Source organism: Oncorhynchus mykiss, chromosome 8, assembly GCF_057628025.1.
Source record: "Oncorhynchus mykiss isolate SJ-2025 chromosome 8, ASM5762802v1, whole genome shotgun sequence".
NCBI lineage: Eukaryota > Metazoa > Chordata > Actinopteri > Salmoniformes > Salmonidae > Oncorhynchus > Oncorhynchus mykiss.
Window position 1 is genome coordinate 84,591,385 of NC_143029.1, and position 16,888 is coordinate 84,608,272.

A 16,888-nucleotide genomic window follows, 5' to 3' on the forward strand; every position below is an offset into this window, starting at 1 on the left:
TGGCTGCAAGATGAAGTACATGAAGAGAAACTGCAGAAAATTGCAGTCAAAACTGAATGACCTTGGATCACATGATTTTTTTACAAGTTCATGCAGTCCACATGTTTTATCCCCAGAGTGCAACACAGTTTGAAAGGTGGTGATCAATGATATCAAAGATGGTCACCGACTTGACAAAAGTGATCCACTCGAATGCGCACTCTGGTTTCTGACCACTCTGACATTATACCACTAACTTTTAACTTTCAAAAGGCACGAATTGGTAGCTTCGTACGAACCATCCTGATCTCGCATGCTTAAATGTAAGCTGGTTCGTACAAGGCTACCGAATGAGTGGAATGACCCAGTAGGTGTCATACTGTAAATAGATTGGCATCATTCAGTGCTCTTTTGACACACAGACACCGTGAACTAACAGCCAGGGCCTGGGTTTCCTAAAAGCATCTTAAAGCCAAGTTCATCGTTAGAACCTTCATAGGACTGTCGTTAAATCCCTGAGCTGTTTCCCAAAACCATCGTTATTAAAATTGCACCTGAAAACGCTTGTATTCCAACACCTGCCTCAGGCCTCAAAGATGGCGCAGCACTGCATCTCAGTGCTAGAGGCGTCGCTACAGACCCGGGTTCGATCCCGGGCTGTATTACAACCAGCCGTCCTGTAGGGCGGCGCACAATTGGCCCAGCGTCGTCCTAGTTAGAGGAGGGCTTTACAAGTAGGCCGTCATTATAAATAAGAATTTGTTCTTAACTGACTTGCCTAGTTAAATAAAAACTTGTAGAACAGCTAAGTGAGTTGCTTTTTTGCCCTTCCTCGTCACTTTATACACAGAAGATCTCAGTTTAACAAGGTATATCCGTCTCTCTCTGACCGGTGATAACTTTACAACAAAGTTGACTAAAATATATATATAATATACAGTACCAGTCAAAAGTTTCATGAAGTAACCAAATTAACAAGTGTGTCTTGTAAAAAGTTCATGTGTTGAATTTCTTTCCTTCTTAATGAGTTTGAACCAATCAGTGGAACTGTGACAAGGTACACAGAAGATGTTTGTTTTTTTAACCAAATAGGGCTAAGTCCATATTATGGCAAGAACAGCTCAAATAAGCAGAAAGAAACAACAGTCCATCATTACTTTAAGACAATGAGGTCAGTCAATACGGAACATTAAGAACTTTGAAAGTTTCTACAAGTGCAGTCGCAAAAACCATCATCCGCTGTGATGAAACTGGCTCTCATGAGGACCGCCCACAGGAAAGGAAGACCCAGAGTTACCTGGCTCTCATGAGGACCGCCACAGGAAAGGAAGACCCAGAGTTACCTGGCTCTCATGAGGACCGCCACAGGAAAGGAAGACCCAGAGTTACCTGGCTCTCATGAGGACCGCCACAGGAAAGGAAGACCCAGAGTTACCTCTGCTGCAGAGGATAAGTTCATTACAGTTAACTGGCTCTCATGAGGACCGCCCACAGGAAAGGAAGACCCAGAGTTACCTCTGCTGCAGAGGATAAGTTCATTAGAGTTACAAACCTCAGAAATTGCATCCCAAATAAATGCTTCACAGAGCTCAAGTAACAGACATCTCAACACAAACTGTTCAGAAGAGACTGTGTGAATCAGTCCTTCATGGTCAAATTGCTGCAAAGAAACCACTACTAAAGGACATCAATAAGAAGACATTTGCTTGGGCCAAGAAACACAAGCAATGGACATTAGACCGGTGAAAATCTGTCATTTGGTCTGATGAGTCCAAATGACTGATGAGTCCAAACGGTTCCAACCACCGTGTCTTTGTGAGACACAGAGTAGGTGAGCAGATTATCTCTGCATGTGTGGTTCCCACCGTGAAGCATGGAGGATGAGGTGTGATGGTGTAGGGGTGCTTTGCTGGTGACACCATCTGTGATTTATTTAGAATTCAAGGCACACTTAACCAGCATGGCTACCACAGCATTCTGCAGTGATACGCCATCCCATTTGGTTTGCGCTTAGTGGGACAATAATTTGTTTTTCACAGGACATTGACCCAACACACCTCCAGGCTGTGTAAGGGTTATTTGACCAAGAAAGTTAGTGATGGAGTGCTGCATGAGATGACCTGGTCTCCACAATCACCCGACCTCCACCCAATTGAGATGGTTTGGGATGAGTTGGACCGCAGAGTGAAGGAAAAGCAGCCAACAAGTGCTCAGCATATGTGGGAACTCCTTCAAGACTGTTGGAATAGCATTCCAGGTGAAGCTGGTTGAGAGAATTCCAAGAGTGTGCAAAGTTGTCATCAAGGCAAACAGTGGCTACTTTGAAGAATCTCAAATCTAAAATATATTTTGAATTTTTATCACTTTTTTGGTTACTACATGATTCCATATGTGTTATTTCATAGTTTATGTCTTCACTATCGTTCTACAATGTAGAAAATAATACAAATAAAGAAAAACCCTTGAATGAGTAGGTGTCCAAATGTTTGACTGGCACTGTCTATTTCATGATATGTAGCCTAACGTGCGCGATGACGTACCAAATCGGTGAGCTAATGCATTTTTATTGGGTAAGCATTAGAATAAGCCGCCTCAATTTTTGCAGCCATGGGTGGTAATAGGAGCTGATCAGTCGTCAGCATTGTGAAATAATTATGTATAATTTGAATGGATAAAGCTGATCCGAGAGCAGCGCTCCCTTTCTTTCGAGCCTAACGGGCGTTGGGAAAAACATTGGTAAAATGGCTGCCAAGCATCGATTATCATGTCACCAGAATTGGAACACAATCCCTTTGGATTTTTGGAATTGGTGTTATTCTAAATTTCTGATCACACATCGGTACTCTGTAGCGCTCACTCTCCCTCTCTCTTTCAGGGAGACACCTCTCTCCTGGGCCTCCATCTCAGCAGGCACCACGTCTGCCTGCTGGTTCAGATTGCCTGCTACACCTACGACCTCCTCCTCTAGCCCGTGGTGGTTCTGACCACTACTGGACCACACTGGGTCCTGGTCCATCGGAGACCGCCATGACCCGGGGTGAAATTTCCCTTATGTACAGATCTAGGAACAGCTTCTCCTCCCCCGATCCTAACCTTAACTAGTGGTGGGAAAAATGCAAACCTGACCCAAGATCAGCAACTACAAGCAACTTCACCCTACACCCTAAAAAAAAAAAGAAAAAAAAAGCCAGAAATGTTCAATATGCACAAAAAGCTTTATTTCTCTCTAATTTTTCACACATTTGTTTACATCCCTGGGTTTGAACATTTCCCCGTTGCCAAGATAATCCATCCACCTGACAGGTGTGGCATACCAAGAAGCTGATTAAACAGCATGGCCATTACACAGGTGCACCTTGTGCTGGGGACAAAAGGCCACTAAAATGTGCAGTTGTGTCACAACACAATGCCACAGATGTCTCAAGTTGAGGGAGCGTACAATTGGCATGCTGATTGCAGGAATGTCCACCAGAGCTGTTGCCAGAGAATTGAATGGTCATCTCTACCATAAGCCGCCTCCGTCGTTTTAGAGAATTTGGCAGGACGTCCAACTGGCCTCACAATCGCAGACCACGTGTATGGTTTTGTGTGGGTGAGTGGTTTGCTGATGTCAATGTTGTGAACAGAGTGCCTCATGGTGGCTGTGTGGTCATGGTATTGGCAGGCATAAGCTACAGACAACACAATTGCATTTTATCAATGGCAATTTTAATGCACAGAGATACCGTGACGAGATCCTGAGGCCCATTGTCGTGCCATTCATCCGCCGCCATCACCTCATGTTTTAGCACGATAATGCACGGCCCCATGTCACAAGGATCTGTACACAATTCCTGGAAGCTGAAAATGTCCCAGTTCTTCCACGGCCTGCATACTCAGACATTTCATCCTTTGAGCATGTTTGGGATGCTCTGGAGCAACATGTACAACAATATCAAGCATCTTCGCACAGCCATTGTGAAGTAAAATATTTGAAATTGTTTTTTTTTTTGCTCAGTTTGATCCCTGCTGTATAAGTAGTTGTTTTTTTTTCAACTTTATTTATAGTGTTGGTATATACTTTGACTGACTGATGTACAGCTAATTGCCTATCAGGGATAATAGAGATAATATTATCGATCAGTGATAGTCTACGACACCCCGATTTCACGTGCAGAATAACATAAGATTTACAACACCAGTTTTGACACAAGAACTTTACTAGAATTTGATCCAAGTTCATTGTCTATACAGGGTATATTTATATCATTGGCTATACAGGATATGTTTACAAGGTCTGAGATCAGGGGGAGGGAGAGAAAACAGAACACTAGAAATACAACTGAGGTATTAGCTAAAAGCATGTACACGTATGTCATCATATACTAGTAAATATCAATTATGACCAACGGTTAAAGATGCAGTGTCCTCTGCTTAAAAAACATTTTATATCACAACATGAGGTAGGAGAACCGTGTCTCGTTTCATGCAAAGAACAAACGTCTCAATCACACTGCATTGTTGTTGGCAACATGGTTTGCAAAAGTCATACAGACACTCACTGCCATACATCTTTCAGAATATAGCATTTTAAGAAAAAGAAAAGTTCGTTTTTAAACAGCCATAAAAATATTTTCTTATTTTTAAACTACGATTTGTCAGGTGTAGCCTACTAAGTTTAAACTGAAAACATGGCGTACACGTAGTGTTTATACCTCAGAGAAAACCAAAACATACATACCCATTTTGTGTGTTGGATTAACATCCTAGCTAGCTCCCACGCTGCTAAATAAGAACGGTGTTCCTAAATAAATATCCAACTACAAAGCATACATGGAAACAATTGATCCAACACTTCAGCGGATCCCAAATCCAACTTGTAGCTATCGTTTACAGAGTACTACCTCTTCTACACTATGTCACCTTCATTAAAGCAAAATCGCTGCGCTATCCATTTAAGTCTGGGAACAATCCATTGGGGATGTAAAAAATAAAATAAAAAAAAATATGGAAACGCTAGTTACAGTTTAACTGTGCTCCGGAAGCAAGGCCAAGGGTCTAGTAGTAAGTCGAGTTGGACAAAATACACAGCTATAAAAAAATAAATAAAAATAAAATAAACTGTACAAAGCACGTCTGTGGTTAAGTCCCAAATGGCAACCTAATTCCCTTTATAGTGCACAACCTTTGACCAGGGCCCATAGTCTTCTAGTTCTCATAACATTGCAAATGCAAGAGGGCACAGCACACCGTGTTACAGCATAGTATGTCTTGATTTATTTTAATCGTTTGTATCCATCACATCATTAGCATGGCATTAAACTAAAGTAAATATAGAGCGCCCTCTTCTGTATAAAATGTCATTTACACCAACAGAAAACATAGAAGTACAATAAATACATTTGATACCCCAAAACGATTGTTGTAGACTGTTCTAGGAGGTAACTATGGCGATAATAACAAAACCTAATACTGATTATCTTGTGATGTAAAACATCAATGCAGTCCCAAGGACCCTATACCCCCAAGACGACAAAGGGTTGTTGACAAATAATTAGGACACAAACCACAGCGCTACATGATAATAAATCTCTCCCCTTTTTCATCGCTACTGTGCTTCGGTCACTGGCAAATACACATGCGCTCAGAACCAAACACACTTCTCTCTCTCTCGCTCCACTTTGCAGAATCTAGAGGCTACATTTGTATAGTTTGATTAGGTAGTTGGTCAACAAGTTGTGTGTTAGGTTTCTCCCTCCCCACCTGTCTGTCACAAATGACACGCTATTCCGTATATAGTGCACCATTTTTTTTAAATGTTCTTTTACCAGAGCCCTATGGACACTAGAGAATAGTGTCACTTAGGACACAAACAATTCGTTTTTATACCATAAACATATTAAGTCAGATATCATTAAACTAACAAACCATATTAAGGGGATCCATTTACTTAGTTACATGCAAAACTTTTTTTTTTTTTTTCAAATTTAGTTTTTAAAAATATAAACATGTTCGGTGCATGTTCAAATTTGTCTGGTGGTGTGGTTTAGTGTACGAAAAATTGATTAAGAGAGAAAGCGTATACATTATGATTACACGTCAAGTCTATCAGGGTGAAATCATCATCCACGAAATAAACAAATCAAGGTAATCAGGTCTGGGAAGTACTGTAACGACGTACTTCCTTTCCTATTCAGCCCTGCGGTCGTATCCGAACACCATGCAAATCAACAGCAATTTTACACCCTTTAAAAAAAGTGCGCTCCACAATATCAGTGTACACAGCGGAGCGACAACAATAAATTCTAATCTGCCAAGACAGCCACTATCCGTTAGTCCCAATGTAGGCATGCCGTAAAAAATACAAATTAATTGTTAAACAGCCGATCAGTCTTGAATTCTGCTATTGTTGATAACGGTAAACAAGAAGTCTGTCTGCTGCGTACGATGACGTTATATTGCGGAGTGTTCCTTTAGCAGAGTAAACGACAAGTCAAATCTGAATTTTTCAAAGACTCAGGCAACAGAAACATAACGGATGTTTTTAGAGCGTCGGCCTTGCCTGGTCCAGTAAATTTTATAATAACCTTTAGAATATTATCCCATGGCATAGTTAATATATTAAATTACTAATGTATGTACAAAGTGAATATAAATCTTTAGTTGATACATTAAATATATTTTTTCCCCCCTCAAAATAATTTCCAAAAGTTTATGGAACAACGGTCGGTAGAGCAGAATGGATTGGATTTGTTCTGCACGTAACTGAATTTCACATCAGACACCCAGGGCGTTCGTTTCGTTGTAGTTTTGTGGGGTGGTTTTTGTCCTCATGAAAATAACGGGTTTTGAAGCTTTGTTTAAACGTTGCTGCATAATAACAAAATAAGTCCTACTATATTATAAGTACTGTCAGGGCATGGTGTAAACTCGGTTCTAAAGGGAACTCTTTCTTTAGAGATCTGCATTGAGAAGTCCGAGCACAGTGGAATGTCTACCAATTTGCATGTATAGCAGATGCATAAAAAATATGCTTAGAGTTTAAACCAAGGCCCTCTTTTAAATAACTATTTACATGCAACCTGGCTCTAAGGGTCTGGGGAGGGGGGGGGGGGGGGGGGGCTATAAAAAGACTTCCCTGCTCTCTTAGGGTCCGCCTGTGACGGCTGAATCCGTTCTGTGTGAGCTAGCTGATTGGGTGCTGGGTGTGCTGTTCGCCTGGACTTCTACACAACAAATCACACTACCCGCGGCTGATGTGGCATTGCTTTGGTGTGTGTGGGAGGTATGGCAGCTGCCCACATTCTGATGAGACAAAAGGGGCTCCCCTCTCCCGGCCCACCCAGCCTGAGAGGGGTCTGCCCCCTGCACTCCCGCTCTCTCCGCCTGACGGTCTCTCCTCTTCCTCTCTTCCCTGCCACGCTCTTCGCCTGACTGTACCTCCCTGCCTGGGCCAGGCAAGGCTCTGTTTGTTCAGTGAGGTGGAATAAAGTGGAGGAGAAAGAGGAAGGGCCCTAGATCCTAGGCAGGCAGATCAGGTGTCAGTCTGGACTAATTCCTTTCACCTGTGACCCATATTCCCCCAGGCAGACAGCTAGCCCCTGCAGCTCTCAGAGTGTGCATCCCAAATAACAACCTACTCCCTATATTGTGCACTACTATATAGGGAATAGGGCATTACTTTTGTCAACAGTAGTGAACTATATGGGGAATAGTGTACTATTTGGGACAGAGAGTGTCTCACAGAGGAGAGAGGGTGGCAAGACACACTAACTGTTGCTAACAGGGAAATCAAACACTCAAACTCAAACCACTTTTCGCTTATTTGAAAGTAATGGGTATAAGGATTGTTTTATTTATTTTTTAAACAAAAGGTGAAACGAAAATGTGTATCCATGAAATGTCCTGTGTGGCTAGTAGCTGGGCCAGAGCACTGGACTGTCTGTATGAGATGGGGAACACCCAAGCGGGCGCCATCTTAGCTCCAGCAGCTCCAGTTGGCGTGCCAGGTAGTAGTAGAAAGAGTGACAACGCTAGTGTAACCGCAGTTCAGAACAGAGTCAAGGGGCAGGGCAAGGATAGAACTGTCTGTCTGACCTCCCACACTTCGTGTGGGCTACAACACATCAAATCCACAATCTGAAGGAGGAGGAGAGGATGCGAGGAGAGTGTCCTTAAAAACATCCTACTCCTATCGGTCTGCCAAGCAGTCATTTGTTCATTCAGAAACTATAAATAAAAAAACAAACATATACATCCCCAAAAAGTTGAAATACTGTTTACGGAAAGGGGGCGGGGGGTAAACCAAAACATTAAACTAATGTGGTGTTAAATTAATAAACAAACAGGAATCCTTATCCAAAAAACTAAAGAGGAGGAGGGAGAGAGATACCTAGTCAGTTGTAAAACTGAATGCATTCAACTGAAATGTGTCCGCATTTAACCCAACCCCTCTGAATCAGAGGTGCGGGGGGCTGCCATAAATCAACATGAGAGAAGCAGCCTGGGGGTGAAGGGGGTAGACATGGTGAGGGAGGGGGTTGTCTGTGTCTGAAGGGCTGCCGTCTCTCCCAGCAGGGGGGTGAGGGATGAAGGGGGGGAGTCGCAGCAAAAGAACGGAGGTGAGAGAGACAGAAGGGGCATTTCTTAAGTTCCTCTACTTATGAGCATGGCCGTTCTGCTGCTCGGCAGGGCCAGCGGTGTGTCCCTCTGTGTGGGGGGTGTGAGAGGAGGGGGTGGGGGGCGGAGAGGGGCTCCCTGTAGTGACGAAGGAGGCCGAAGTGGAGGCCGTCTGGCCCATCTGCTGTTGGAGCTGAGAGATGATTCTCTCCAGCTTCTCCCGGGCATCCCGCTCACTCCTCAACTCTTCCTGGAGTTTATCCCGGTCAGCCTCCGCACAATCCAACCTCCCACGCAGCTCTGCAAGCTAGAAGAGGGGAGGGAGGGGAGAGAAAGAGATGAAGTCAGGTTAGTCTGAACAGTACACACACACACATAGCCAGCCTAAGCCTGACACCAAGAGGATGAAGGAGACAGCAGGAGGTGTGTGTGTGTGTTTGTGTGTGTCTGACTGTGTCCCTACTTGATCCTTGTGGGGACCTAAAATCCCCCAAAATCCCCACAAGGATAGTAAAACAATAAATTCTCCCTCGTGGGGACATTTGAGTCCCCATGAGGACAAAGGCTATTTTAAGCGTAGGTTTATGGCTACAATTAGGGTTAGGGGTTTGTGGCTAGGTTTAAGAAAAAGCCATATCTCAGACTGGCCAATAAAAATAAAAGACACACACACCTCCTGCTGATGGCCAAAATAACACAGACACTGGACAGAGATATGGCTTTTTCTTTGCAACTCTGCCTAGAAGGCCAGCATCCCGAAGTCACCTCTTCACTGTTGACGTTGAGACTGGTGTTTTGCGGGTACTATTTAATGAAACTGCCAGTTGAGGACTTGTGAGGTGTCTGTTTCTCAAACTAGACACTCTAATGTACTTGTCCTCTTGCTCAGTTGTGCACCGGGGCCTCCCACTCCTCTTTATATTCTGGTTAGAGCCAGTTTGCACTGGTTCTGTGAAGGGAGTAGTACACAGCGTTGTACGAGATCTTCAGTTTCTCAGAACTGGAATAGCCATCATTTCTCAGAACAAGAATAGACTGACGAGTTTCAAAAGAAAGTTTCGTTTCTGGCCATTTTGAGCCTGTAATCGAATCCACAAATGCTGATGCTCCAGATACTCAACTAGTTTAAAGGCGGTCAGTTTTATTGCTTCTTTAAAAAATCACAACAGTTTTCAGCTGTGCTAACATAATTGCAAAAGGGTTTTCTAATGATCAATTAGCCTTTTAAAATGATAAACTTGGTTTAGCTAACACAACTCAAGTGCCATTGGAACACAGGAGTGATGGTTGCTGACAATGGGCCTCTGTACGCCTAATGTAGATATTCCATTAAAAATCAGCCGTTTCCAGCTACAATAGTCATTTACAACATTAGCAATGTCTACACTATTTCTGATCAATTTGATGTTATTTTAAAATGGATTTCATTTCATGGACATTTCAAAGTGACCCCAAACTTTTGAACGGTAGTGTATATCACCAGTAGTAGCCAACATTCACCATTCATTTCCATAATGTCTAATCTACAATGTTTGTTTATGGTAATTTGTTAATGCATTCAAAATTATTATTATTACAGTCGTTTACTGTTCTCATTGTCGGAGTGAACATGTTATAGTCTCCACCCAGCACAGCCAGAAGAGGACTGACCACCCCTCAGATCCTTGGTTCCTCTCTAGGAAAAACTCCCTAGAAAGAACTGAACCTAGGAAGTAACCTAGCCGGCACCGTGCTTCTACACCTGCATTGCTTGCTGTTTGGGCTTTTAGACTGTTTCTGTACAGCACTTTTTGACATCTGCAGATGTAAGAAGGGCTTTATAAATACATTTGATTGATTTGATCGGGTTCAAGTCGGGGCTCTGGCTGGGCCACTCAAGGACATTGAGATTTGTCCCGAAGTCACTCCTGCGTTGTCTTGGCTGTGTGCTTAGGGTTGTTGTCCTGTTGGAAGGTGAACCGAGCACTCTGGAGCAGGTTTTCATCATGGATCTCTATCTTACCCTCGATCCGCTACACCCTCAACCCTCTACACCCTCAACCCTGACTAGTCTCCCAGTCCCTGCCGCTGAAAACGCTTGTGACGCTTGGCATTCAGGCCAAAGAGTTCAATCTTGGTTTCATCAGACCAGAGAATCTTGTTTCTCATTTGAGTCTTTTAGGTGCCTTTCTGCAAACTCCAAGAGGGATGTCATGTGCCTTTTACTGAGGAGTGGCTTCCGTCTGGCCACTACCATAAAAGCCTGATTGGTGGAGTGCTGCAGAGATGGTTGTCCTTCTGGAAGGTTCTCCCATCTCCACAGAGAAACTCTTGGTCACCTCCCTGACAAAGGACCTTCTCCCCCGATTGCTAAGTTTGGCCAGGCGGCAAGCTCTAGGAAGTCTAGGTGGTGCCAAACTTCTTCCATTTAAGAATGATGGAGCCCACTGTGTTCTTGGGGACCATCAATGCTGCAGAAATGTTTTTGGTACCCTTCCCCAGATCTGTGACGACACAATCCAGTCTCAGAGCTATATGAACAATTCCTTCGACCTCATGGCTTGGTGTTTGCTCTGACATGCACTGTCAGAGCACAATCGGCCCAGCGTCGTCCGGGTTTGGCTGTCATTGTAAATAAGAATAGTTAAATAAAATAAAAATAAAATAAAAAAGTGGGACCTTATATAGACAGGTGTGTGCGTCTTTCCAAATCATGTCATATCAATTGAATTTACCACAGGTGGACGCCAATCAAGCTGTAGAAACATCAAGGATGATCAATGGAATTAGGATGCACCGGAGCTCAATTTCAAGTCTCATTGCAAAGGGTCTGAATACTTACGTAAATAAGGTGTTAATTTTTTGATAGATTTGCAAAAATAAAAAAAATAAACACTTCTCGCTTTGTCATTTTAGGGTGTTGTGTGTAGACTGATGGAAAATGTTGTTTTAATCCATTTTAGAATAAGGCTGTAATGTAACAAAATGTGGTGAAAGGGAAGTGGTCTAAATACTTTCCGAATGCACTACGTGTGTGGACTGCTGGTCCAAGCCAGCAGCTAACCTGGTTAACAGAGCGATCCTACCCCGGGTTAACAGAGCGATCCTACCCCTGGTTAGCATAGCGATCCTACCCCTGGTTAGCATAGCGATCCTACCCCTGGTTAGCATAGCGATCCTACCCCTGGTTAGCATAGCGATCCTACCTGGTTAGCATAGCGTTCCTCCTGGTGTGTGTTGTCACACACACAGCTCTGCTGCCTCAGCTGTTCCAGTCTGTGCTCCAACTCCCTCTGCTCCTCCCTCACCTGCCCCAGCCTGTGGGCATGCTCAGTGTGCACCGCCTCCAGCTCACTCTGCAGCTCACACTGCTCTGCTGCCAGCTGCTGCAGCCTGACAGCCTCGCCTCCACACAGCGCCTCCAACTCCTACACACAGAGACACACAGGATGATAGGTTACATTTCCTGATTGATACCCCTTATGGTTTATGTTAGTTGTTCAGTAACAGGAGCAATTCAAAGTTCAGCTAAACGGTACACTATAAAAATCAGAAATGATTACTAATGTAATATGTTGAATTCAATTAAATGGAGGTGATTCAAAATGTGTAGACAACCAGCTGACATGGAGTGTTTCTGCTGGACAGGAACAAATTAGAGCAGTCCGGGGAGGGTTGGTTGGTAAACACTGATCTACGCTTTTGATTGTGGCTGATGCCATTTTTTCTGTCTGGAGTTGACCATCTCTAGTTGTCTGTAGTGTCTCACCATCTCTAGCTGCAGCTGGTTGTGCAGGGTGGAGTGCAGCTTCTCCTGCTGTCTGCTGTACATCTGAACGATCTCCACTACGATCCTTTCCTTGTCGTCCTCGCAGACGGAAGACAGGACGTCTTTACTCCCCAGCGCCGCTACCGACGTGGTCATCGCTACAGCAGAAGAACTCTTGTTGCTGGGGATGGTCTCCATGGAAACTGGCTGCTGGCGGTCCCGGTCAGCAGTAGAAACAACGCGCTGCTGAGACTTGGCGTCGTTGGCAACGGGAGGAGCAGGGGGAGAGGCATGGAGATCTGAGGAGAGAGAGGGGGGAGGAAGGATAGGTTGAGAGAGGGAGGAAGGAGAGGTTGCGGGAGAAGCAGTATAGTCAACCAACCCACCCACCCACGGCAGTCAACCCACACCCATGCATGGGTAACTAAGATAACACAGTATACAATGTTTTGTCCACTCGGTGTATACTGTATGCACTCACAAATACACAACCACCCACATGGATGGAGAGACCACACACACACAGGCCCTTAAAATTAACAAGTATGGGCAATATGTGCGAATAGTGATTCATAGCTAAATAAATGCTACAGTAGCTGTTTTCAAAAGTATTTCTGCCATTTTGTTTCCTATCTGGTAATACACAACGAAATAGGAATCCTAACGTTATAGCTATGCAAGCAACACTGCCTGGCTGGGCGTCTGTGTGCACTGCTTAAAAGGTGTCATTTATTAGCCATGCGCACAGGCATATACGTTGGTTTAACTACTAAAGTGAGACTATGCATGTTTCTTTGATATTTACATTGTTTAGTTCACAAATTCAGTTGTTTTTCAAATGCTTTAGTTTTTTTTTTCTTCCACTACTAGCGAAGAGAAGAAACATCTCTCAGTGAGTCAGATTCTCACAGGAGATGACTCAAGTGGCCCTGTTACCAAGGTAACCTTAAAAAGGGGCAGCTGAACTTTGTCTCATCTGTGATATTTTTGGTAAAAAATATCAAATTAAATTGACCAATATACCACACTACCGATTAATATAAATACATTTCTTAAAAATAAAAAAAAAGAAGCATGCTTATTATCCATTTTGTTGTGATTTCTGGTGTATTTAACACAAAAATAAATGTTCCGGTAAAAAATGAATACATATATCTTTTTTTATCTACCTGCCACAGTGGCCGGTAAAAAAAACTCAATTTTAGGCCACACACACACACACACACACACACACACACACACACCTTACTCAACACTTCAAGGTCAGACTGGGAAACAGCAGCAGCATGCACACGCAAGCTCTTCTGTCTTTGTGGGGACTTAATACCAAAAGTCTCCACAAGGATAGTAAAACAAGGAAAATTCTCCCTCATGGGGACATTTCCAGAATCCCCATGAGGACAAAAGCTATTTTAAAGCTTAGGGGTTAGGTTTCGGTGTAGGGATACGTTTATAATTAGGGTAAGGGGTTAGTTGTTAGGTTTAGGGTTACGGGAAACATGATTTTGAATGAAAAGGATAATAGGTCCCCACGAGGATAGAAGAACATAACTTACGTGTGTGTGTGTGGTACTGACCCATAGCAGTGTCTTGGTGGCCGTGGGCCAGTCTCCTACTGTAGTGGTGTTTGAGCAGCACCCCCAGAACCTCAGAGCTGACCTCCGGCTGATCCCTCAGAGACACATTAGGAGCCACCATCTTATCATATGTATACAGGTTGTAACTAGGGAGAGAGAGACGAGAGACATGGTGATATGTATACAGGTTGTAACTAGGGAGAGAGAGAGGAGAGACATGGTGATATGTATACAGGTTGTAACTAGGGAGAGAGAGGAGAGACATGGTGATATGTATACAGGTTGTAACTAGGGAGAGAGGAGAGACATGGTAATATGTATACAGGTTATAACTAGGAAGAGAGGAGAGACATGGTGATATGTATACAGGTTGTAACTACAGAGAGAGAGGAGGAGAGAGACATGGTGATATGTATACAGGTTGTAACTACAGAGAGAGAGGCATGGTTATCATATGTACAGTGGAAAGTATTCAGACACCTTGACTTTCTCCACATCGTTATGTTTCAGCCTTATTCTAAAATGTATTAACTCGTTTTTTCCCCCCTCAATTTACACACAATATCCCATCATGAAAAAGCAAAACCAGATTTAGAAACGTTTGCAAATTTATTACAGATAAAATCTCAGTACTTTGTTGAAGCACCTTTGGCAGCGATTACAGCCTCAAGTCTTTTGGTATGACGTTACAAGCTTGGCACACCTGTATTCGTGGAGTTTCTCCCATTCTTCTCTGCAGATCCTCTCAAGCTCTATCAGGTTGGATGGGGAGCGTGGCTGCACAGCTATTTTCAGGTCTCTCCAGAGATGTTTGATCGGGTTCAAGGCCGGGCTCTGGCTGGGCCACTCAAGGACATTCAGAGACTTGTCCAGAAGCCACTCCTACGTTGTCTTGGCTGTGTGCTTAGGTTTGTTGACCTATTTGAAGGGTGAACCTTCGCCCCAGTCTGAGATCCTGAGAGCTCTGGAGCAGGTTTTCATCAAGGATCTCTGTACTTTGCTCCGTTCATCTTTGCCTTGGTCCTGACTCGTCTTCCCAGTCCCTGCCACAGAAAAACATCCCCACAGCATGATGCGGCCACCACCATGCTTCCCCGTAGGGATGGTGCCAGGTTTCCTCCAGAAGTAACGCTTGGCATTCAGGCCAAAGAGGTCAATCTTGGTTTCATCAGACCAGAGAATCTTCTTTCTCATGGTCAGAGTCCTTTAGGTGCCTTTTGGCAAACTCTAAGCGGGTTGTCATGTGCCTTTTACTGAGTGGCTTCCATCAAGATTCTCCCATCTCCAAAGAGGAACCTCTAGATCTCTGTCAGAGTGACCAGCAGGTTCTTGGTCACCTCCATGACCAAGGCCCTTCTCCCCCGATTGCTCAGTTTGGCCTGGTGGCCAGCTCTAGGAAGAGCCTTGGTGGTTCCAAACTTCTTCAATTTAAGAATGACGGAGGCCACTGTGTTCTTGGGGACCTTCAATGCTGCAGAATTTATGGTTCCATTCCCCAGATCTGTGCCTTGACACAATCCTGTCTCGGAGCTCTACGGACAATTCCTTTGACCTCATGGCTTGGTTTATGCTCTGACATGCACTGTCAAAAGTGGGATCTTTCCAAATCATGTTCAATTAATTGAATTTACCACGTGGACTCCAATCAAGTTGTAGAGACATCAAGGAGGATCAATGGAAACAGGATGCAACTGAGCTCAATTTCGAGGCTCATAGCAAAGGGTCTGAATACTTGTGTAAATAAGGAATGTTTTTGTATTTATCAATTAGATTTTTTTTTCCCAAAATGGGTTTTGTGTCGATTGCTGAGGAAAATGGCTTTATTTAATACATTTTAGAATACGGCTGTAATGTAACAAAATGTGGAAAAAGTCAAGGGGTCTGAACACTTTCCTAAGGCACAGTACACAGGTAGTAACTTAGAGAGGGGGAGAGTAGTAACTATAGTTATCACACGTATACAGGCAGTAACTTAGAGAGACGGAGAGTAGTAACTATGGTTATCACACGTACACAGGTAGTAACTTAGAGAGACGGAGAGTAGTAACTATGGTTATCACACGTATACAGGCAGTAACTTAGAGAGGGAGAGTAGTAACTATAGTTATCACACGTATACAGGCAGTAAATAGACAGCGAGAGCGCAAAGAGTGAGAAAGAGAAAAAAGACACAGCAATTAGGATTTGGCTAAAAATACTTGAAATCGGATATAGAGCCAATTTCCCATTATGGTTGTGAGGTCTGGGGTCCACTCACCAACCAAGAACTCACAAAATGGGACAAGCACCCAAATTGAGACTCTGCAAGCAGAATTCTCCAAAATTGTCCTCTGTGTACAACATAAAACACCAAATAAAAGGATGCAGAGCAGAATTAGGCCAATACCCGCTGATGATCAAAATCCAGAAAAGACCCGGTCATTTCTACCACTTAAAAGGAAGAGATTCTCAAACCTTCCTTAACAAAGCCATCACCTACAGAGAGACGACCTGCAGAAGAGTCCCCTAAGCAAGCTGGTCCTCTGTTCACAAACACACCCCCAGAACAAGCAACACAATTACACCCAAACAAATCATGAGAAAACAAAAAGATAATTCTTTCCAATGTGTCAAGTAATCTAACAAAAAAAACTGAGCAAACTAGAATGCTATTTGGCCCTAAACAGAAAGTACAGTGGCAGAATACCTGACCACTGTGACTGACCCAAACTTAAAGGCAAGCTTTGACTATGTACAGACTCAGTAGGCTTTCTATTGAGAAAGGCCGCCGTAGGCAGACATGGCTCTCAAGAGAAGACAGGCTATGTGCACACTGCCCACAAAATGAGGTGGAAACTGAGCTGCACTTCCTAACCTCCTGCCAAATGTATGACAACATTAGAGACACATATTTCCCTCAGATTACACTGACCCACATTTTTTATTTTACTAGGCTAGTCAGTTAAGAACACATTTTTATTTACAATGACGGCCTACCCAGGCCAAA

General features: G+C 43.6%; 1 protein-coding gene across 10 annotated transcripts in view; it reads right to left on the reverse strand.

Moving 5' to 3' along the window:
• Positions 1-7,772: 7,772 nt before the first annotated feature.
• LOC110530777 (ski-like protein) overlaps positions 7,773-16,888 on the reverse strand; it is a 38,639-nt gene continuing 29,523 nt past the window's right edge. For 5 of the 10 annotated variants that reach the window (XM_036986522.2, XM_036986519.2, XM_090182856.1 and 2 more), the window contains exons 5-8: positions 13,882-14,048; positions 12,326-12,624; positions 11,763-11,984; positions 7,773-8,884 (exon numbers count right to left, since the gene is read on the reverse strand). In XM_036986522.2, the coding sequence (XP_036842417.2) occupies positions 8,615-8,884; positions 11,763-11,984; positions 12,326-12,624; positions 13,882-14,048 (958 nt within the window). In that variant the 3' untranslated portion in view covers positions 7,773-8,614. The other 5 variants (XM_036986523.2, XM_090182859.1, XM_090182858.1 and 2 more) reach the window with 2 other exon arrangements.